This window comes from Mustela nivalis (assembly GCF_964662115.1).
Source record: "Mustela nivalis genome assembly, chromosome: 2".
NCBI lineage: Eukaryota > Metazoa > Chordata > Mammalia > Carnivora > Mustelidae > Mustela > Mustela nivalis.
The window spans coordinates 163,007,901-163,031,778 of record NC_139021.1 but is presented as its reverse complement, the minus strand read 5'-3'; the positions used below and the strand labels follow the sequence as shown (position 1 = coordinate 163,031,778).

The following is a 23,878-nucleotide window of genomic DNA, read 5'->3' as shown; positions in this document are numbered from 1 at the left end:
TAAATCACAGATTTCTGGAGCTCATCCCAGAGTTTCAGTAGGTCAGGAATGAGGCCCCCAAATTCCACTGCTAACAAGTTCCCAGATGATACTGATGGTCGTGGCCCAGGGACCACACCTAGAAAGCCATTCACGTAACATAGGAGAAACTTAAATATAAACATCCATACATAGACACACACACACACACACACACACACAATACATGAACTCAGATTTTTCTGGAATTGTCCCAGTTTTTAGTCAATGGAAATATATAAATCATTTTAAACTGTCCCTTCTACAGGTCTCCAAGGGCTGTCAAGAAAGCAGCCTTGCAGCTGAGTGATTATAAAGGAAAGCAGAGAGGAAAGGATAAATATTTCAAAGGCTCAGAAATTGGTGCTCCTCATAGGACCAGAAAGAAGCCTGGGAGTGTCTGGAGAAGAGTAAGAGGAAGCACGCATTTTCTGAATGCATTAGCTAGGGAGAAGTTTGAGGCGGAGGTGGGCTTTGGGGACTGAAGATAGGGAGTTGTCAGTGTACAGGGCTCGAAATAACCTCTTCCTCCAGCTCTACAATCCGGTGATCAATTGTGTCTCACAAGCACAGCAGGTTCAGGCCCTCAGACCTCCCTCCACACCTGCAGAATCAGGGTCTGCGAGGGGGTGCTCTGCAACTGGAGACACACCATTCCAGTTCAGAATGCTGCGCAATTAAGGAGTTCCTCCCTGGGGTGACGCCAGTGTCCTTAAGGATGCAAGGGGCAGGCAAAGGGCAAGTGGGCACTTTGTGGTTCATGCAATCAGAAGATTGGGTCATTTGGGAAGATGAAAAAGTTCTGGAGATGGATGGGGATGATGAATGCAGAACAATGGGAAGGGACTCCACGCCACAGATCTCCACCCTTGAAAATGGTGAAAGTGGTACATTTTCTGTTACGTATACTTGACAATGATTTTTAAAAAATAAAGACCCATCAAGAAGATAAACGTGCAATCAATGAGATAAGTTGGATCTGATTAGTTACAAGTTATCCTCTTGATGTTGTCAAAAGGTATTGGACGGAGTGCAGAAAGACCGAAGAGAATGTTTCACGATATCTCTGCCCACTTGTATGGGTGGTCTGATTCTAATAACATATACTGAATAAGGCAAAAGATCTTCAGGATAAATAGGAAGCAATATTCCTGGTGCATAGCCAACACCCTTTGTTTCTTTTCCGGGCTCTCAGACAGAATTCTGATCTACAATGGGGGCTTTCTCAGGCAACACCCTTCGCCTCCCCCTGTCCTCAGGAGGCCCTGGTTCCCGCAGGTGCCTGCGGCTGGGAAGGCTTCTGTTGTAAATTTCTACACCAACACTCCACACTCCACTACATGCTCCACTCTCCTGGGAGCAGAGTCCTATTTGGCCGCCACAGATGTGTTCCCCAGAACGTCAATGCCAAACCAATTGAAAAAGCAGAAGTTCTAAGCCTGCAAAGCAGAAAAAGCAAATGACCCCCTAGGGGATCCCAAATTCTAGGATCCCCCAGCCTGGCAAGTAAATTGTCAATGCCATCCACCTCCTTCCCCCAACACACACCTGTTTATAATGAAAGTGTTAAGTCAAACATAGGAAATGCTCTCAATTTGCCCAGGAACGGAAGAAGCATTGCCTGCTTACGCATTCCAAGATCATTGAGGGGCTCTGTCTGGTCCCGCTATAATGGAACCTCCTCAGCTGAATAATGGTGGAGTTCTCCAAATACCACGCCTTTCACCCTCTCCCTCCTCAATGCCTACTGGACCAACCAAATCAAGGAGCCAGCACTCAATCACATACGGCCTTGAGTCTTTTCCTGGCATAAATCACTTGACAGTGATGCAAAAGGTGTGGGTTTGGTAGCCAGAGAGCTTCAGGCTGGAGATGCGCCCTGCACCTGCCAGCTGTTCAACTTTGATTCTGAATCTTGAAATCAGCATCTGTGCTCAGAATTTAAGACACATAAGCCATTAAGGTACAGAACTGAGAAGGGGAGCCGAGAGAGTGCTCAGCCCTATTCAGGCACCCCAGCAGCTACCCTCTGAACACACCGCAAATCTTCCAGACACTGAAGAGCACCTGCTCTCCCCTGCTCCCCCAGACCTGGTTTTCAAGCTTGGCTGCACAGGATAGTCTGAGGCACAGCTTCGGATGCTCAGAGAGGCTGGAGGGAGCCTCAAGTGTCTATCCTTCTAGAGCTCTCCCAGTCATTTCCCTGGAGCAAACACCACAACACAGAGTTCAACAAATGTTCAACAAGGACTTAATCAATCGGTGGAGATGCAGAGTTCTGTGATCCTTATGATGGACAGGGAGGGGTAATTCCTTGCAGGCGTCATTATTATCAGGTTCCATTGTAATCGCGAGAAAATTCCATAGAATATTAGATGCCTTCACATGAGCATTAACTGAGCTGCCGAACACTCAGTCGTAAGGCCAAGGGTCCCAACAAAGTTGCTGTTAATTATTCGACAGCAGTGTCTCTTCCCATACTGAGACGCCTTATTAGAGAAATAACCATCTTCGCCAAGACATACTTTGTTTGCTGCAGTTGTGAAAAAATAAAGAGGCCGTGGATGAATTTGGGGAGGAGAGCTGAGAGGCCCAGTGGTTATAAATAGATGGCTGATGGTTACTCAAGTTGATGGCAGAGTCACATACATAGAGAATGGTAGGGGGGGGGACCTCATTAACTACAAAAATCATTAGCAGAGAAAGAAAGAAGGAAAGGGGAGGGCTGAAAGGAGAGGTGTTGAGCTGCTAAGGGAAGGTCATTTTGGAGGAGACGGAAATCAAAAGCTGGAGCAGGTTCCACGGGTCACATCGCAAGGGAGGAGCAGAGAGCTGGTCATCTCTCACATCCCTCCACGGTTTTCCACAAAAATAAGGCAAGAGGCTGGAATGTTCATTCAAATGCCTAGGGTCTCTGTCTTCCATACCAATGTTCAGGGTTGTATGGCAGCACTTCCTGCAGGCACAGGGGTCTGCAGAGGTGACCCTGACTCTCTCCACGCCATCCAGGGGCATGAGAGGTCTTCCATAATCCAAACAGTAGTCAAGCCAAGACTCAGAATGGAGCCAGGGAACCAGAGGAGCCCACATCCTAGCTGATGCCTGCTCCCCAAATCCGAGCTCCTTCTTGGACTCTCCAAGTTCTCCTGGGCCCTGCCATTGAGTACGGATCGCACTGACTCCTACCACATCCCAGGACCTGAGGAGGAACTCATTCCCTTTGACTTGATTCATTCAGCTAACCCATGCTGTGCTCCTACTCTGTGTCAGCAAATAAGGAGGTACAGACACAGAGGATAATATCAGATGAGTGAATGAGTGCTAAATCTTAATAACAACTTTAATAAAAACTGGCATTTGCTAAACCCACGTCAGATGCTAGGCTCTGTGCTAAGGGCTATCTATTACCTTTTCTCCTTAGCCCACAAAGAAAGCATTATTATTCCAGTTTTACAGATCAGGAAACTGAAGTTCAGAGAATTGAAACAGCCAGGCCATATAGCACATAGGAATGGGTAGAGTTGAAACTAAAGACCACAGCTGCCTGCTCCAGCATTTGAAGGACTCAAAACCTAACTGAACAATGAGGTAAGCGTACAGAATAATAGACGAAAGAACCAGACCATGCGGACACCAGCACGAGTGGGACCAAGGAGGGAGAGATCATGGGTGGGAGAGGCCAGGGGTGCTCTGCAGTGGGGCGAGGTCCAAGGACACGGCTCTTTCCCACTCAGAAGAACCCATACATGTTTGGCCAGTGGTTTCCTAAGCTTTGATTCTGGCTGCCTTTCCATGTGGAACGTGTACCATCCCTGAGATCTGATCGCAGTCTGATTCACTATTCATACAACAGTCATTTGCTCAACTCCTATCAATGTCCTATGGAGATCCTTGGAAAAGATTATGGGCCCCCAGGTAAAACCCAACCCCATGGTGAATTTATATTACAACATTCTGCTTTATTTAAAAGCTACAAAAGGACTACTTAGTATATTTGAAGATTTGTGTGCATGCTCATGTGTGTCCTTGTATAAAAATATGCCTAAACACAAAGCCCTAAGCCCAGGGTGTATAGAAGTTCCACATTCTCCCTCAAAGCAGATAAGCAGGTGACTTACAAGAAGCAGTGGCTTTGGCTACCTTGTTTAAGAATAGTGGCCATATTCAAATAGCCAGAGGAATATTGAAAAAGAAAGCCAAAGTTGGTGGCATCACAACTCCAGACTTCAAGTTCTATTACAAAGCTGCTATCATCAAGACAGTATGGTACTAGCACAAAAACAGACACATAGATCAATGGAACAGAATAGAGAGCCCAGAAATAGACCCTCAACTCTATGGTCAACTAATCTTCAACAAAGCAGAAAAGAATGTCCAATGGAAAAAAGACAGTCTCTTCAACAAATGGTGTTGGGAAAATCAGACAGCCACATGCAGAAAAATGAAACTGGACCATTTCCTTACACAACACACAAAAATAGACTCCAAATGAATGAAAGACCTCAATGTGAGGTCAGATAAAGGGCCAGTACCCAAAATCTAGAAAGAACTTATCATACTCAACACCCAAAGAACAAATAATCCAATCAAGAAATGGGCAGAGGACATGAACAGACATTTCTGCAAAGAAGACATCCAGATGGCCAACAGACACATGAAAAAGTGCTCCATATCACTCAGCATCAGGAAAATACAAATCAAAACGACAGTGAGATACCACCTCACACCAGTCAGAACAGCTAAAATTAATAAGTCAGGAAATGACAGATGCTGACGAGGATGCAGAGAAAGGGGAACCCTCCTACAGTGTTGTTGGGAATGCAAGCTGGTGCAGCAACTCTGGAAAACAGCATGGAGTTTCCTCAAAAAGTTGAAAATAGAGCTACCCTACGACCCAGCAATTGCTCTACTGGGCATTTACCCTAAAGATACAAATGTAGTGATCTGAAGGGGCACGTGCACCTGAATGTTTATAGCAGCAATGTCCAAATAGCCAAACTAGGGAAAGAGCCTAGATGTCCGTCAATAGATGAATGGATAAAGAAGATGTGGAATATATATACAATGGAATACCATGCAGCCATCAAAAGAAACGTAATCTTGCCATTTGCAACAACATGGATGGAACTAGAGGGTATTATGCTTAGTGAAATAAATCAATCAGAGAAAGACAACTGTCACATGATCTCCCTGATACAAGGAAGGCGAGATGCAACGTGGGGGGTTTGGGGGTAAAAAAAAGAATAAATGAAACAAGATGGGATTGGGATGGAGACAAACCACAAGAGACTCTTAATCTCACAAAAGAAACTGAGGGTTGCCTGGGGGAGGGGGGTAGGGAGAGGGTGGTAGGCTTATGGACATTGGGGAGGGTATGTGCAATGGTGAGTGCTATGAAGTGTGTAAATCTGGTGATTCACAGACCTGCACCCCTGGGGCAAATAATATATGTTAATAAACAAATTTAAAAATTAAAAAAAAAAAGAATAGTGGCCATAATTTAGCAGTATATGCTGTACCCTTCAGAAAGGGAAAAAAAAATCTGTCACATGGTCATTGCCAGGGATCTCAAATCCTTTATAGGATTTTCCCAAGGATCCTTCATAACACCTACCCACATCCTTCCTTGAGTAGGAGAGAAGGAATAACAGTACATGTAGTATCAAAGGTAATGGGCATTGCCATAGCCCATAAGATCTAGAATGCCTATAGGGGAGTAGTAAGCACCCATACCTCATCACCCACACGTGGAAAAGGGGCTGGAAATGGGTTTCAGAAGACACGATTTCTTCTCTGGACCAGTCCTGACTCAGATCAGACCTCACATAGAACTGTCAGTCTCTGTAGGTAGAATGCATCTGAACTTCAGGCGAGAAATGAGCAGAAGGTACAGGAAGAGATTCAAGGGAGGGTTTGCTTCCTATGCCCAAGTACCGCTGAAGACTTTGAAACCCAAGTAACCCCGGGAGATACAAAATCCCACACCCCAAACTAAGCTCTATCCCATCTGGGTTCATTATTAACCTGCGCAGACTTCTTTCATGAGCATCACAGGACATCAAGATGGTAGAAAGATCTTCGGGCTTATGTATTTCACAGCACTCACCGTAGCACATACCCCCGCCAGTGTCTATAATGCAGCCTGATGAGTCACAGACCTGTACCCCTGGGGCAAATAATAGATTATATGTTAATAAAAAAGGGGAAAAAAAGATGGTAGAAAGTTCTGTCATATGGCAGAGGAGGTGGGAGAGGAAAGGAAATAGAATATGCACTCATTGCCAGGAATGTTGGAGCCAAGTGGGTCTGCTAGAGATGCCTGCTTTCAGAGAACATCCGTGTATTCACAGCGGCTCTGGCGGGTTGTTCTGGGAAACCTCGCTCTCCCTGAGATGCACTGCTGTGCCTTTGTTATCAGAACAGGCCTTCCTGGAGGCAAGTCCACATCCTCTGATGGCCCATTCAGAGGCTTCTTGAACATGAGGAACCATGGCAAGTCCCTTCCACCTTCACTAGCATCTTCTCATGGAGTCCACGAGGCAACTCTGCTCACGGGGGAGATTTTTAGACCGCCACATCAAGGAACTGGGTAGCTGTAATTAAATGTGTGTGGGGGTGTATGTGTGTGTGTACAGCCAGAAGCTACACACACACACACACAAATACAGCAAATGGCAACATATAAATACCCATTTGCTTAGATGCATAGATAAAAAGATACAAGCAGATGAATGGGGAGCATGGTCCCACGCGGAGCCGAAGCAGTATCACCGCTGGGACTCACATGTGTTTTGGACTATCTGACAACTTGGTCGTTAGGAGAACTGAGGAGTTTCCAGCAAGGAATCTCCTGAGGGAAGAGGGAGATGAGGAGAAGCTTGACCTAATGTCAAGTCTTCAAGGTGAGAGAGAAGGCATGCTTCTGCTGAGAGTGCAGAATGTCACCATCCCTGTCCTTGCCCAGCCCCTAGTGGTCTCACTTGGGCCCTCTTAGCTAATATCAGCTAGCATTAGAGAGCATTATGGGAAACAGGTAGTTTTGGGTGCATTCGCCTGTTTAGCCTCTAAACAATCCTGAATCAGGTACCACTGTTTTAGTCCTACTTCACAAATCATGGTGTTAAAGCTCAAAGAAATCAAGAAATTGCTCCAGCATGGACAACTCCCCAGTGGGAGAACGAGGCTTCAAAGCCTAATCAGTTTGAACCCATTACCCAGATTCTAACCTCACACCATCCCGATCCCCTGGGGAGAGAGGGCCTTCAATAAAAAATGAAAGAGCAGGACGCCTGGGTGGCTCAGTTGGTTAAGCAGCTGCCTTCGGCTCAGGTCATGATCCCAGCATCCTGGGATCAAGTCCCACATGGGGCTCCTTGCTCAGCAGGGAGCCTGCTTCTCCCTCTGCCTCTGCTGCCACTCTGTCTGCCTGTGCTCGCTCTTCCCCACCCCCGATAAATAAATAAAATCTTAAAAAAAAAAAAAAATGAAAGAGCCCTACCTCTGGCTGTTTTTTAAGGCAGAAGCTTCGGGCAGGGCTGCTCTGGGAAGCACAAAGTAGAGACAGCTATTCCCTCCAACTGTGCCACGGGCTGCCATGTGCTAGTCCCTCGAAGGTTCTGGGCATTACCAATGCTTCCGTGGAAGGGCAGGTATTCCCAGAGGGAGACTGGGATGCTCTGTGGCGGAAGGTGGTGGAGGTGGGGAGAAGGCAGAGTGTCCTGTGGTCATGTCCAGCAGAGGTGGACAGGCACAGATGGCCCAGGGACAGCAGAGTCCAATAGAAACCTGCAGCAGCTGACCCGACTTGCTTATGAGCTTCATAAGAAACTTCCTGGGAACACTTGAGGGGCTCTGGCAAGGACTGGGGTCCTGCATTAGCAAGAGGGGTTGTGAGCCAAGAAAGCATAGATCACTGGTGATACGACCCACTTTTCACATCTAGTCAACCCAAGGGAGAGGAAGAGAGAACTATCAGATCTTTTTTTGACTGATCCTGATTTCTTTCAAAACAAAAGGCTAAGTTAGATGGTAAAAAAAAAAAAAAAAAAAAATTAATTAATTAAAAAAATTGAATAAAATGTGCTTCAAAATGAGGGTAATCGTTTCAGTTACCCAATGCCACTCTCCCCCTAAATCATCCTCAATATTGATGAGAATCTTTGGCTTAAGTCTCTCCAAGCGTTCTGACCCTATCTGACCATGCAGGGAAGTATCTATGGGCTCTAAGAGAAGAACCTACAGCCCCGATCCCTCAAGCTAGGGGGGGTTATACCCCCACATCCACCTCCACACGAGCTCATGCGTACCCATACCATGTAGACAAGACAGGGTTAAAGGCTCTGCTTTTTCTCAGCAGATGCCATGTAGAAAAGTGCTGGCCTGGCACTGCCCTGTGGCTTCAGCAATCAGGCAGGGTAGGCTAATTAGTCAGTCTGAGATCCATGGGGGAAATGCTGACGAACTCAATAAGCAGCAAGTGCCTGGCCCCCAGGGGTGGGGGGTGAAACCATATCAGAACAGAGGGGCAGCCGTTCTGAGGGTGGGGGAAGGACAAACAGGTGCTCTCCAAGGAGCCCTTTACCTACTGACCTCTTCAGCCTTTATTCCAGAGATAATTTTTAAGCAACATTAAAGAGGTCATACCCAGAAGCAGACCCATAAATATGGAGAACACGCTGGTGCTTGCCAGCGGGGAGGATGGGCAGAAAAGACTGAAGGCGAGTGGGAGTTGCAGGCTTCCAGTTACAGAATGAATGAGTCGGGGCGATGAAAGATACAGCATGGGGAATTCGCCCAATCACTACGTGGTACACCCAAAACTAATGCAACATTGTGGGTCAACTATATGTCCATTTAAAAAAGAAGCATAATTTAGAAACTTGAATTGTATGATTTAAAAACAAACTGAAAAATGAAGATGTCTTACCAAGCACGAGGCACTGTGGTCATGCTTTCCTCAGACCCCCGTGCCTTTGAAACAGGGGAGGAGTGGTGACAGACGGATGATGCCAAAAGTCCCAGAGCTTAGCACAAGGGACAAAATACACTATTAACCCTGGAATGTTGGTTCTCTATCCCATGGTGCAGGAGCAGAGAGTATGGGCATATTATGGAATACAATGCAAACTCTGCAAGAAGGTTTTTAATTCCATTTTTTGGGGAATTAAATAAGCTCCATGCCCAGTGTGGAGCTCAAGGGAGGGCTTGAACTTATGATCCTGAGATCAAGACCTGAGCGGAGATCAAGAATCAGATGCTTAACCGGCGAACCCATCTAGGTGCCCCAGAACTTTTTTTATTTTTCGTAAGATTTTATTCATTCACTGACACAGAGAGAGAGATCACAAGCAGGCAGAGAGGGAGGGGGAAGCAGGCTCCCCGATGAGCAGAAAGCCTGACGCGGGGCCCTACCCCAGGACCCCCACACCATGACCCGAGCCGAAGGCAGAGGCTCAACCCTCTGAGCCACTCAGGTGCCCCCCAAGAATGTTTAAAATAGAGCAGAAAACTATAGGATTAGAGCTACACTCCCAGACCCCAGGGCACAAGCTCAGTCTCATCTAGAGTTGGGGTTCATCAGGGGACAAACAGAAGATATCTTTATTCTTTGTCTTTATCTAACAATTCTAAGGGTTACATTTCAGGATCTTCTCAAAATAATAATAATAATGGCTTAATGACTTGCCCAACCTCACCTAGCTCATGACTGAGCTAGAAGCATAGGCTAAGTGTGCCTGATTCTACCACCTGACTCCGTGAACCTAAAACCCTGTTCAGACCACAAGTAAATCCTGGAGGCTCCTCGACTATTTCCCAGATTCTATGAGAGCACAGAGCACACCCTGGCAGGCAGGGAGAGAAGGGTATCTAGAAAAAGAACTGGCCAGACCCGGACGGAGCAGGTCCCTGACAGAGCCTCGGGAAACCCTGAAATAAGCAACGATTGCCCCTTCCCTTGTAGGTAGAGGGTGGCCAACACTGGGTGATTATGAGAACAAAATGTTTCTTCCTCACTTCATGCAATACACCTTTCTTTTGATGTGTTGTGACTGAGGACATCACAGAACCCACCAGTTGTGAAAACCTGATTTCAATTTGATATATTCACACACTTTCTGACCTTGGTGGAAACATTATCACGGTTTCTAAGTATTTCTGAAGGTTGAAATTCATAAAGCCTGGGTGAGTTTTTATTTCACTGGCATATCTTTATTTCACTTACTCCTTTGCATGTCTTCCAAATAGAATGACATGCCACAGGCAGCAAAAGGCAGGTCTGCAGGCTGCCCCGTGAGGGGAACCTTGCTGGGGTGCTGGGGCCGGCAATCCTGGAGGACCAGAGCCTCCCCACCTGCACAGTCCCACTCACAGGTTATGGTCGGGAGGAGGAGCAGGACACAGGTGGCTGTGGAATTTAGGCACTCAACAGGTAGTTTTCGGGCCACCTGCTCTCAGCACTGGAGACACAACATCGAAGCAGAGACAACAGCGGTTTCAATGAGTAGCAGAAACTGAGGCAAATTCACACTCTCCAATGCGTATTGATATTACCTGAGTAATCGCACCAGGAACCCAGGAACCGTATTCTTCCCCCGCTACTGATGAAGTTCACCTTCCCGGGTCTTAGTGAGTGTCCCAGCCTGTAAATGAAGATGGTAGTAACCGCCTTTAAGTGTGAGGTCTAGGATAATTAACAAGTTTAAAATCCATAAAATTAAATAAAATACGTAAAATAGAAAACACAGTGTAGCATGGGCTAATGATGCAGGCTGGGGTCAGAGACCTGAGCTCAGGATGACTCCGAAGTCAGTTATCTGGTGAATTGCAGAGAAAGGTGCTAGGACAACATCTGGCATATAGGACCACGCCATCAGTCTGAGCTTTGATTAGGGAGGATCTAGAAGCGACTGCTCACTGCGTAGTACTTCCTAAGCATTCAGTATATGAACCTCAGTCACCTTTCCTCTCACCTCCTCTTTCCTCAGCTACATGACCGAAGCGTGCTGGGGACATGATGAATGTTGATGAACCTGTGTGTCCAATCTCTGACTTCGCTACAGACCAAAGCAGCAAAGGATTTTGAATGTCTTTCCGTGTAAGGCACATAACTAGAGGTGCCTCCACAGGGTGCGGCCCAGAATAAAGATGGCGCCGGCTTGCCGTCTCTTCCGCCCAACAAGGCGCCAATTTCACAGTTTCGGTTCCTGAAACCTATGGCACTTCCTCCTCTCGCCTGACACGCCTTACCCAGCAACTGCTACTTGGCATAATCTTATTGGCTCTTCCCCCTCTGTCCTCACTTCCCTTCTGCTGCTCTATATAAGGTGTGCCCCCGCACAATAAAGTGAGATCCTGCTTCGACAGATCCCCCGAGCCTGGTGTCTTCTGTGGGTGCGTTCTGGGTTTGCGACACTCGCCATCCCGCTCAGCCCCAAGGAGAGGCCTCCGGCTGGCCCGGGCACCTCCTCCCCTCGGCGGGGAGCCCCACATTTCCGTTTGTGGATCCGTTGTCCCCGAGAGGAGCCGAGCGGCCCTTGCCTCTGAATGAACCATGCTGGCCTCAGCCACCCAGGCACACGAAGGGTTTTGTTCAAATTTTGTAGCGCTTTATCACCCTTCATAATCCACATGGTGGCAGTGCGTTCTTCCCCCTGAACGCACTGGATGGGGCAATAGACAGAGCTCTCCTTCCGTGATAAAAATAAATACACAGAGCCCAGGGAAAGGGGGGGGGGGGTGGGGGGGGAGGGGAGGATACAGCAGAAACATGTCAACTGAGTGAAAAGGAAATCAGCTCCATATGCTATCTTCAGGGGAAATGGAACCCACTCCACCAAAGGTAGATGTTGAGTAAGAAGCCCAGGCCTGGAAAGCACACACAGGAGGAGAAAATCTCTCATCACAGCTCCCCTTGACAGCCCTCCCACTGGTCTGCAGCTGGGGGGGAGGGAGTCTGCAGCTGGGAGGAGAGAGCTGTTCTTACAAAGAAGCAACAAAGGAGCCAGTTGACAATCAGAGGAGAACAGATGTCTCCACTTCCTCCCTGGCACCTTCACGCTGCTTTCAGCTTAATTAGCCAACTGCACTCCCCTCACACCTGGATGGGAATCTGGATGGGAATCTGGAAGGCTGAGTAAATCCCCACTGGGCCGGTGAAGGGCAGTCCACACCTCCAGGCTCCAAAAAGCCAGCCACCTGTCCAAGGACGAAGACTTGGGGATGTAGGACCTTGGACTGATTGCAGGGGCCGGTCTGAAGGGAAGCAGGCTCCCAGGAAAAGCTCTTACTTCCCTGCCAGGCCGCAGCTCCCAACCCCTGCCGTCCGTCCTTCGGAGGGGAAGAGCGGATCCCAAAGCACCTGGAGCCTTTCTCAGCACCTTACCTGTATGAATTCATTCATCCCTGGCAAGAATGTTAAAAAAGTGAGAATGTCATTTTGCACAAAGAGATTAAATGATATGACTCGGGTCATACAGCTATTCAGTAACAGAACCGGGATTAAGACCCGGGCATTCCAGGGGCACTGGGTGGCTCAGTTGGTTAAGCTCCGGTCACAATCCCAGGATCCTGGGATCGAGCCCTGGCTTGGGGTCTTCCTGCTCAGCAGGGACTCTGCTTCTCCCTCTCCCTCTGACACTCTCTCATGCTCCCTATAGCTCATAAATAAATAAATAAATAAATAAATAAATAAATAAATAAAACCAATCTTAAAAAAAACAAAACAAAAACACCTCCAACTCTAGAATCCTCACCATGACACTAGAAACTGATGGGTGAGCTCACCAGCGAGCAGAGACGGGTGAATGGATTTGAGGTCTGAAGACAAACAGGCGGATGTCATTCAGCCCATCAGGCCAGAGAGCCCGTTTGGGGCCAAGCTGCCCTAGAGAGATCAGCTGAGGAAGGAGATGTGGCTTCTGCTCTGGTGAGGCTTCCTGGCTAATGATAATGACTGATGTTTCTTGCACACTTACTGGCACCCCAACCTCATGCTGCAATTTCCATCTGACAAATGAGGGAAACTGAGATGCAGAGGGAAACATGCACAAGGCCACGCAGATAATTGGAGGTAGAGCGGAGCTTGGAGTGTAGCCCTGTCTGTCTCCAAAGGAGGCAAGCTCATCCTTCCCTGTGCGGGTCTAAAAGGCAACACTCATCAGATGCAGGGACGGGTCAGGGGTGGGAGGTCCTCTTCCCTGACCCCTGTTCTGTGCTATAGAAACCTTGGGGCTAGAAGAGCTAGACCTGGACCTCGTCCCCATCAGACCTACCTCTGGCTCTCTTGGATCCTCGTGGGAGTGAAGCAGAACTTGGGCTCAGCCCCTAAATCCCGCCCTTCTCCACCAGGGAGCCGGGTTTCCCAGCAGCATGTCTTCCGAAGGTACCTGACTTCTCCAAGCTCCTAGGAGAGTGGGCAGATGCCTGGAGGGATCTGATCTTCTGAGTCTTCTATGGAAACCGGTCCAGCCTGCTTGGTTCCCACCCACCCCCCACCCACCTGTCCTCTTGCTCCCCACAAGAGACAGTGAAATCGGCCCAACCACCTCTCAGAGATGCTCTCTGTGATTTCAGATTTTTGTAAAATGGCTCTTTTGAATATTTTGAGAAGGTGCTTCCAAAGCTCTGAGTTTGGAGACACATTGAGGGTTCTCAAACTCACAATCCTCATGACCTAGCCCGGACATTAGCCCAGACAACCTTCCTTAGTTTGGAAAAGTGCTCTGAGATTAATGTAGCTACTCCTGCTTTCTTTTGAGTCGTGTTAGCCTGGTCTATTTTCCTCTATCCATTTTTAATCGATAGTCCAGTGTTGTTTTTTCATTTGCTGTGACTATGTCTTTTCATTGCTTTTTTTTTTTTTCAAAGATTTTATTTATTGATTTGACAGACAGAGATCACAAGTAGACAGAGAGGCAGGCAGAGAGAGCCGGGAAGCAGGCTCCCCGCTGATCAGAGGCTTAATCCTAGGACCCTGAGATCATGACCTGAACCGAAGACAGAGGCTTTAACCCACTGAGCCACCCAAGTGCCCCCTTCCATTGCTTCTTTTAAACTACTGATGTTCAAGGTGATATAAGTGGGTTAATATCTATCACATGTGTTACTGTTTTCCTATTTGTTGCCCTCATTCTTAGTTCCTGTTTTTGTTTTCTACTCTTTTTTTTGGTCTCTTGTGATTTTAACTGAGCATTTACTATGATTCTATTCTCTCTTCTTTCTTAGCATATTGGTTATCGTCTACAAGTGTTTTTGAAAAGCTGCCTTGGTCATTCCTTTCCAGCTTTCTTTCTGCCAATCCAGACTATCTTTGTGTTTTTCACAAGTCCGTTCCACACAAGCCACTTCCTGCTCTCTGTGGGTCACAGTGGGTCATCAGTTACTCCCTTAACAACTTCATTATTCAGTCCCACGCCATTGCCGAGCTCTACCTTCGGGAGTTGATCATCACAGTTGCCGTTTACTGAACATCTGTTATGTGCCAGTCACGGTCCTGGATGTTCTTGACTGCTTCAGTACAGGGGCATTACTATTCCGGTTTTGGTAACGGACTGCCAAAATGTCCTTCATTCTGCAATGTTTTCATCATTTTCTTTCCAAGAGAAATTAGGACAGTGCAGAGTCTGAGTTGACACCTAAACCCTGATGTCACCTGCTCTTGACAGGTTAGAGCCCTGACTTCCTGATTTCCTCCCATATTCTTTGGGGGGGGGGTGCATGGAGGAAGGATCACTTGGCTTTCGTACAGGCATGTGCATATCATAGTTTTTTTTAATTAAATGTATTTTAATTTTAAAAAATTCACAGCAGAGGCATTTGAGGCTGGGTATTAGAAAGGATGACTTCACCCCTTCTGGGCATTCTGACGTCATCTTTGCTGTAATAATAATATTGCAGTAAAAATGATAGGGGGCACAAAACATTTGGGGGCATGCTGTCCACAGCTGATTCCATCCGTGATGGCCATCTTGCCCAGGTGATGGCCTTTGGCTTGTCACTTCTGGGAATTTGAAATGGAAACTTTGAGATCGAGCCATAGAAGGGAGCAGGTTAGCAGTGGAGCTGAGCTGAATCACACTCCTGGTGAAGCACTAATGTGAGGTCAGGGCATTCTGCTGCCACCGTATGCCTGGGAAGAGCCTTTCCTGTGGCTTCAGATTCTACTTGGATTCCAGCAGGCCCTTGGCCCTTCCTTAAGCTAACTCCAGGGACTTCTCTAAGATAAACTGATTTTGCTCCCCCCAAAAATGAAATGCACGTCATTCACAGGACTATGACAGAGAGTGTCTTCAGAGCTTCCGATCATGCACAGACTATAACCAAACTCCCAAGGCAGGTAGGTGCTGAGTTCCCGGCACACACCCAATGATGTGGCCGAGGCTGAGGAAGGGAGAGAGAGCGGGGAGGGCCGCAGGCTGGTCCTATTCCATCATGGAGGGAAGAGCCAGGAGTGAGAGCAGAAAGCCTGGCTTAGCCCCAAAGGGAATGGAAAGAAAGGAAAAGGAGCCGCCTTCGGTTCAGTGCTTGCCCCTCGCCCGCTGCCAGCTTGCTGGCTGCCACAAAGATGGGCTGGGTTGTTTCCCGGGCTGAGCACTTCTCCGGGAGCTGGGAAATAAACCACAATCAAGCCCTCACTGACACCTTTGCCAAGCCAATAAACTGCAGTTCATGGGAAAGGTAAGCTCATCCAAAGGCAGTTTTCACTAATGAAAAACTGTGCAAGATATGAAAGCCACGGTTTTTTTCATAGGGGTCTTAGGATGACTTACAAAATTTTATGTGTCTGCATCTAGAGTGGGGGTGCTTATGTGCACACATGTGTGGGCTTTGTGGGGGACAGGGAGAACTCTTTGGAAGGGAAAGCATAATGCTAGAAAAAGCCATTTACAGTGTGTCCTTGAGCAAGTTACTTAAACTCTTTGAACTTCAAATTCTTCACCCGTTAAAAAAACAGAAAGAGATAAATCACCCCATGTGGTCATCGTGAGGGTTAAATGAATGACCTAACATGTAATGCCTAGCTCATAGTAAGCACTCACTGCGGCTATTTTTTTTTTTTTTTAATTCAACTGGACTTGGGGATTCTGTCAGTTTCTACCACAAGATCCACCCCCCCAACTCCTCACTGTCTGCATAGGCTAGAAGGTCCCACCCGCATTAACCTTAGCCCTCTATTCTTAAAACAGAAACTCCACAGCATTCTTCTGCTATAATTCCTGTCCCCATCTACGCAAGTTGTTCAAGGAAAGCAGCCAGAAAGGAAGTGCTAAGCAACCGGTCAGCGTTCATTGACGTTCATCGTTTGCCTCTGCCCCCCGGTCCCCTGTCAAGTCCCCCAGGTCCATCGCTGTGCCTAGAGCACGGGCTGCACTCGGTCCACTTAAGAATAGCCTGAACTCAGGTCACACGACTCTGGGTCTCCTATTTTAATACAACCAACCAGATTGTCTGTTTTTAAAAGCCCAGAATTCTGGTACCTCTTGAGAAGTCAGACAAGAGGCCGTGCTGGGCTCTCCTTCCTCTTTTAGATGAGGCAAGGACTTTCCACTCTGCCACAGTCCTCACTGCTCCCTGCTGCTTCCCATCACTGGCCTGGCCCCAAGGCATCTGCCATGTAGGGGTCAGAGCCGCATACCTAACCCTCCGTCAGTCTTCTGTTCTGTAAGAAGACCAACAGCATGGGCTTCCTAAAGTCCTTAGCACAATGCCACAGAAGGAAGGACCGTGTTTTGCCCTCCAGACTTTTCCATAGGAAAAGGGCACTGGGTGGGGAGTCTGGCACCTGGGCTGTGTGTGAATTCATCCTCCCCTCTCACCTCTCTGGACTTCATTCTCTCCTGTGACTTGGGACACCTGGATACGTGGGACTCGGAGATTTACGTTGGCACTGCCTTGTCATAATGCAGAGTCACCGATGGTCTGGTTCAGTCAGGATGGAGCCCCAGGCTATCCCTGAGTACCTGGCTCATAGCTCAGAGCTCATCCTATCAGAAAGAGGCCGAGTGATGGCGGGAGGGCAAACTTGTGCAGCCACTCTGGAAAGCAGAAGGAGGTTCCTTGAAAAGTCAAAAATGAAACTATCCTTCCATCCAGCAATTGCACTACTAGGTATTTACCCAAAGAATACGAAAATACTTATTCAAAGGGATACGTGCACCCTGATGTGTATAGCACCGTTATCTACCATAGCCAAACTACGGAACCAGCCCAAGTGTCCATCAACTGAGGAATGGCTAAAGAAGAGATGGTATGTGTGTACAATGGAATATTACTCAGCCATAAAAAGAGTGAAATCTTGCCATTCACAGTGACATTTTTGCTAAGTAAAATAAATCAGAGAAAGACAAATACCATTCAATTTCACTCTTAAATATGTAGAATTTAAGAAACAACACAAATGCAAATGAGTAAAAGGGGGTGGGGGAAGAGAGAGGGAGGGAGTCAGATGGAGAAACAGACTCGTCAGCACAGAGAACAAATTGATGGTGACCAAAGGGGAGGTGTGGGGGGGGGATGGGGGAAATCACGGATGGGGATTAAAGAGTGAGCACCCGCTGTTGTACGCTGTGTGAACAAACTTGTAGTTCACCTGAAACTAACACTACACTGTGTGTTACTAAGTGGAATTTAAATAAAAACTTTAAAAAAAAAGAAAAAGAAACAGGCTGAGCTGAGAACTCCCAGCCACGGAGCCTCAGCAGGAAGGAGAAGAGCTAGAAATTTCTGTCTCCTGCTGGGGCGTTTCATTTACCACCAAAGACGCCTGGTGGGTGGGTGTCAGAGGAAGGGGAGGCTCTGGCTGGGGCCAGGCACACAGTAAAAACTTGAAGTGGAGGAAAAAAAAAAACATTAAAGGCAAGAGGATGGGGAGATAAAAGGAGGAAGAGAGAGACAGAGGCTCCTGGCTGAAGGGGCACGTGATTCTGGACTAAAATAAGATTTAAATCCCAGGGGGATAAAAACAGTAAAAAGGGTCATCAATTTGTGTCGTGACTTACCCCAGTGCCACCCCAGCTGGCACCTGGTGCCACAGTTTCCCCCCAGGCTCCACCCTCCCTGCCCTGCAGAGAATGTGCTGTCTGCTCCCTCTCCCCACCCGCCCCTCGGAGCCCTGGCTGCTTCCAAATGAGCCCTCAGTTCTGTGAGCTGTTTTCTTAGATTGCATCTAACATAAAGTGTTCCACTAGAATAATTTTGTTTTCATTTCACCGAGCCAGAGAAAAGACCTGAGATGCTTTGAAAAAGGAACCAAGCCCCAGCAGTTTTAATAAGCTAGCGGGTGGGGTACTGAGAGTACTTGAACAGGGATTTAAAACAAAGTAGAAGCGCTAGAGATCCAGAGGGAGAGAGAGAGAGAGAATGACAGAAAGATGGAGAGGCAGAGAGACAGCAGCACACGGAAGTAGATCTTGGAGCCATCTTTTCACACCTGGACCTCACCTGAAATCCAAGGCAGGCTCTAGGAAAATGAGTGCCCACAACCAGAACGTCCTCTGTCCACAATCCCCATCTAACGGCTCTGGCCTGACATGCTGTCCCTATAGCTGGCGCCTTAGGCCAGTCTCATGAGACACAGCCTCAGTCCTGTAGTCATTCAACACACATTGGCAGGGTTCTAAAAACTGGGGAAGCCCCTCAAGGTCGGAACTATGTCTCTTTCATCCACTGATGCCTGCCCAGTGCCTGACATGGTCCTGGGTTGCTAATAAACATTTGTTGACCGAATGATTACTTTGTGCCAGGCACTGATCTAGGCCCGAGGGGACCTCATGGAGAGTAAAAGAAGCATAGCCTCTGTCCCATGGAGCTTACAATCTGGATGGAGAGATAAAGATCTCAAGAGACCATTACACTATGGCATGCTAAGTGGCAGCTGGGGGAAGTTCAGAGGGCTAAGAAGGCACACAGAAGAAGCAACTAACCCAGACTCAGCGAGACAGGGAAGGCTTTCTGGAGGCAGGGACCTTCAATCTTGAATCCTTAGACACAAAGGAGGAAAAAGAGCCATCCAGGAGAAGGGTGGGTGATGGGGAGGGGACCACAGGCAGAGAGGGAAGAGTGTTGTGAAGGCTTGGGTTCAAGACAGGATGGGACCTCAAAGGAACAGAAAGAGACCTGGGGAACCAGATGCTGGAGACAAGGAGGTGAATGTTTGGAGAGAGCCTGGTAAGGGGGAGCAGACCGTTGGACACAGGACCTCAGAAGCTACACTAAGGTGAGTAGACTTCATCCTAAAGCCATGGAGAACATTCAACAGACATTTATTTAGCATCTTGTATGTGTCAAGACCGATCTTCAGGGGCGCCTGGGTGGCTCAGTCGGTTAAACGGCTGCCTTCAGCTCAAGTCGTGATCCCAGGGTCCTGGGATCCAGCCCTGTGTCGGGCTCCCGGCTCAGCAGCGAGTCTGCTTCTCCCTCTCCCTCTGCCTGCCACTCCCCCTGCTTGTTCTCTCTGTGAAATAAATAAATAAAATCTTAAAAAAAACAAAACAAAACAAAAAACCGGACTTGGCATTGGGGATATGGAAGGAAGCCAATCAGGGGTGATCCTTGCCCTCATGGACTTCAGTGTAGTGCAGGAAACAGACAAGAATCCAAAAGTAACTGAATAAACCAATGTGTAATCATGAAGGGAGATAAACAGTCCAAAATAGCCCAGCAGCCCACCCTGTGGTGATGGATACCCATAAGCACAGCCACATAAGACTTGTGTGCACTGAAAATGTCACTAATGTAACTGAAACGCCAAATGTGTCATCTTATTTAATTTTTATTATCTGAAATTCAAATTCAAATAACCAGAGGTGGCTAGCGGCTACTGTGTTGGATGGTATAAAGAAACATGAACTCAGATCTGAGAACACGAAACAGAGGAGCTGGTCTCAGGTAGGGGAGCAGATGGGCATTCCTGGGCGTGTGACATGAGGTGGCACATATTGTCGACAGTCCCGTCTCGAGACCCCTAGTCCGTGGTGGAAAGAACACTACAGCGAGAATACATGAGATCTGGGTTCTAGTCCTGGCACAGGGCCACACACACTGGGCAGTGTGTTATTCAAGCCCTGCATTTGCTCTGAGCCTCAGTTTGCTTATCTGTAAAACAGGAGCAAGGGTTCTATCTAATTCACAGAACTGTTATGAGGGTCAAAGGAAAGTCTGTATTTAGAAAACTTCGAAGACTATAAATACTATATGAACGTAAGGTATAATTTTAGTATCTCTTTGGCTCACTCCGGGAGAAATGCACACCCATTGCAGAAAAATTGGAAAATGTAGAAAGATTCAAAGCCAAAACAAATCTGTAAATAACGTACTGTGTTAGCTGTCTCTTCTGTCATTTTTCCTTGCATGGGGTGCATGTCTGTAATTTTTAAAAGGGGTTCCTAGCGCATACCTGCATACTGCCTCATATTCTACTTTTCCCCCCTAACAATATATCACAAAATATTCCCCCGCATCATTAGATGGTTTTCTACAACATGGTTTTCAATGGCTGCAAAGTGTTCCATAAGAAGTTGTCATTTTACCTTCAGAGCCCATTACTTCCTTCATTAGCAGGTTGGGAGTGAGTCAAGAGAAGTCCCCTACCTGCTTCATCTCCGCTGTGGGGCTGGCATTGGGCCCAAGGATGCTGCCAGCATGTTCGAATGCACAGAGCCCGGTTCCTAGATTCTGTTGCCTCCATGCCCCCAAACAAACTGAATTGTGTGGGAGGAAATTTCCCAGGGCACTGGGGTGATCCCACCCCTATCTGTGAAATCGCTTCTAATGGCCCTGGAGCTGAGCCAAGCCCAGATGGCCGAGTTGCCAGGCCCACCAGTGATCACACGTCGGCACTTGGCCCCCAGCGCCGTGTGGGTGGAATTCTCCAGGGGGTGACCCTTGAGCTCCCCGTAGCCACCCACCCCTCTAGCAGGCTGCGTGGGGGAAAGTGTGTTTTCTTTGTTACCAGTAAACCACACTGGACTTTAATATTTCCAAAGTTCAGGAGGGCCCTGGAACCCCAGAGCGGCCCTCCTGCCGAATTGGTTTTTCAGACTGTGCCACTTTAAACATGATTCAAGAAAAATTACCGGAGCCTCCACTCCATCTGTCTCTGGAAATGGTCTTTGTGCTTAGATCATTTGCCAGCGACACTCCATCTCCACAATTACCTTGGCTATTTTATCTTTATCTGTCCGGAACACTGAAGGGAAAGCAACAGATAACACTATTATTTAAGCGACTTGTTCAGCTTAAATACTTTTGCACCTCAGAGTGTGAAATACCCCACTACTGCCCTGGCCTTCCCCCGGGGACAGTGACGAGCCCCCACACTGTCTGTGGGTTTTAAACATGATAAAGAGAGGCTGCTGATGGAAGCGTTGCATCATACCTGGGCTGCATTCTTAGGAGTGCAGGGGACTTGCATGGGACCGAGCCCCTCCTCACAGCTAGAACCACTTCTCCATGTTCCCTAACCTCCTGGTGGCCTCATGGCAGAGACTATACTCCAGAAACCCTCTAGCACCAGCGTGTCTTCGAGGCAACTGGATGTTTCTGCAGTGGATAAAGCTGTGGCATGCCTGAGAGGTCAGGATGAAAAAGCAAGGATCAGACAGCTAGGATGTGACCCTACTTGGTCCCTACATCTTTATCTTTTTCCATGTTTATTCCCTAAACACCCTATAGACACCAAGAGGAAGAAAGCTGCTCCTGCATGCCTCCTGCCTGCAGGGAGGTAAAAAAATCAAAAGATAATGAACAGAGCCAGGCAGTCCATGCCAGGTTAATAAGAACAGCTAGCACTTAACGGAGCTCTTACTACGTGCCAGGCATTCCGCGTAGCCCTTCATCACATCTTCTTATTTACTCCTCGCAACTATCCTATGAGGTGTGTGTGATGAGCCTCATTTTTCAGATGAAGACACTGAGCTATGGGTGAGATTAAAAACTTGCCCAGCGTCACACAAGCTGTGGTGACAGCCAGAGCTTGCTGCTTTGTGAGCAAGAGGCTTCTGCTTCCAAAGGGAGCACTTTCAAGAAAGGAAAGAGAAGACACAGCCCCATTGCTAATAAAGCCAATCCATCTGCCACTTCCGGTGTTAGGACCAGAGACTGATAGAACCAGTGAGTGGTGAACACAGCTCTCCCTCTAGCCTGTTCTCCTCTAGAGACCCATCCCTACATTGCCTACCCAGGGTGTGGTCCTTTCGGGATTTCTTTCTTTCTTTCTACTCTTTTCTCCCTTAAAAATGAGACTCCATTCTTTCCACTTAAGGACTGGGTCAAAACCAGCATGAATACCAGCCCCACTCCCAGGGGAGTGTCCTTGCACTCGAGCCTGGTCATGGAGTGGGGGAATTGGAGACAGATAGGATCCGAGAAGTTGTATGAGTTCAGGGTAAGGAGGGGAGCAAGAAAGAGCCCAGGACAGTACGGGACAAGGCATTTGGGATCTCGGACCAAGAGGGAAAGAGTCAGAGCAGATGGGAAATATGGTGTGAGGTCTGACTTAGGGTGTGAGCCGCAGTGCTAGGCTCTGAGACAAGGCTGAGTTTGAGAGTTATCTGGGATCTGACTCTGAGGAGTGGTGGGAGAGAAGTGAGGGCTGAGACGAGAGAGAAAGGAAGCAAATACAGGGGGTTAATAAGAAGTTCACCATTTGTGGGGAGAGTCAAGATGGCAAAGGAGTAGCAGACTGAGATGACCTCAGGTAGCAGGTGTTCAGCTAGATAGTTATCAAACCATTCTAAACACCTACAAACCCAACAGGAGATCGAAGAGAAGAGGAGCAGCAATTCTAGAAACAGAAAATCAACCACTTTCTGAAAGGCAGGACATGCAGAGAAGTGAATCCAAAGTGACTGAAAAATAGACCAATGGAGGGGAGGGATGGGCTCCCAGTAAGCGGTGGAACAATGGAGCACAAAATTCAAACTTTTAAAAGTCTGCCCCACTAAGGTACATTGCTCCAGAAGCTAAGTGGGGATGGAGCCCTCACAGGGACAGTGTGGTCTCAGATCCAGTGGAGTCACAAAAGGATTGGGGTCTCTGAGTGTAGCAGAGCACCCAGGTATTAGAGTGGGGAAGCTGGCTACAGAGACAGAGCCAAGAAGTGAGCTCTCAGCTCAGGGTTACCTTAAACTGTGATCCGTGGCACAGTCAGACCACTGCTCTTTGAGCAGGGACCCCACAGTGGCAGATCCAGGGAGACTCACCTTCCTCCTCTGGAGGCAGAAATCTGCTGGGTTTGGAGACTCCAAACAGGCCTGTGTGCTAGAGACAGAAACGCAAGGTCACAGGCCGGGTGAGCTTGGAGCATGGCTGGAGACCAGGGAGATGGGAGTGATTGAGCACTTTTCTCTGAGAGCGCACTGAGGAGTGGGGCCCTGAGCTCTCGGCTCCTCTGGGCCAGAGACTGGAGGCCACCATTTTCATTCCTGTCCTCCAGAGTTCTACGGAAAGCCTTCAGGGAACAAAAGCTCCCAAAAGCGAACCTCACCAGATTACTTAGCCCGACCCCTGGCAAGGGCGGCGCAATTATGCCTCGGTCAGAAACATTTGAGAATCACTACAACAGGCGCCTCCCCCAGAAGTTCAGCAAGACCATCCAGCCAAGACCAAGCTCACTGATCAAGGAGAACAGCAGAATTCCAGAGGAGGAGAAAGCAAAGCATGGAATTCATAGCTTTCTCCACAAGATTCTTTAATCTTGCAAAGTTCATTAAATTTTTAAAATTCTTATGGACATTGGGGAGGGTATGTGCTATGGTGAATGCTATTAAGTGTGTAAACCTGGTGATTCACAGACCTGTATCCCTGGAGCTAATAATACATTATATGTTTATAAACAAATTAAAAATTATTTAAAAAATTTTTT

The 23,878-nt window shown here is 47.7% G+C and overlaps 1 protein-coding gene across 5 annotated transcripts in view; it reads right to left on the bottom strand.

The window, feature by feature from the left end:
- Window positions 1-20,915, bottom strand: part of LOC309860404 (uncharacterized protein) — a 116,023-nt gene extending 95,108 nt beyond the window's left edge. For 3 of the 5 annotated variants that reach the window (XR_014309341.1, XR_014309342.1, XM_082722562.1), the window contains exons 1-3: window positions 20,605-20,915; window positions 10,570-10,658; window positions 6,043-6,184 (exon numbers count right to left, since the gene is read on the bottom strand). Coding sequence is in view for 1 of the 5 variants with exons in the window: in XM_082722562.1 (XP_082578688.1) it covers window positions 6,043-6,134 (92 nt within the window). In the remaining 4 variants the exon portion in view is untranslated. The remainder of the gene's footprint in view (window positions 1-6,042; window positions 6,185-10,569; window positions 10,659-20,604) is intronic. The other 2 variants (XR_014309343.1, XR_014309344.1) reach the window with 1 other exon arrangement.
- Between the last annotated feature and the right edge of the window lie 2,963 nt (window positions 20,916-23,878).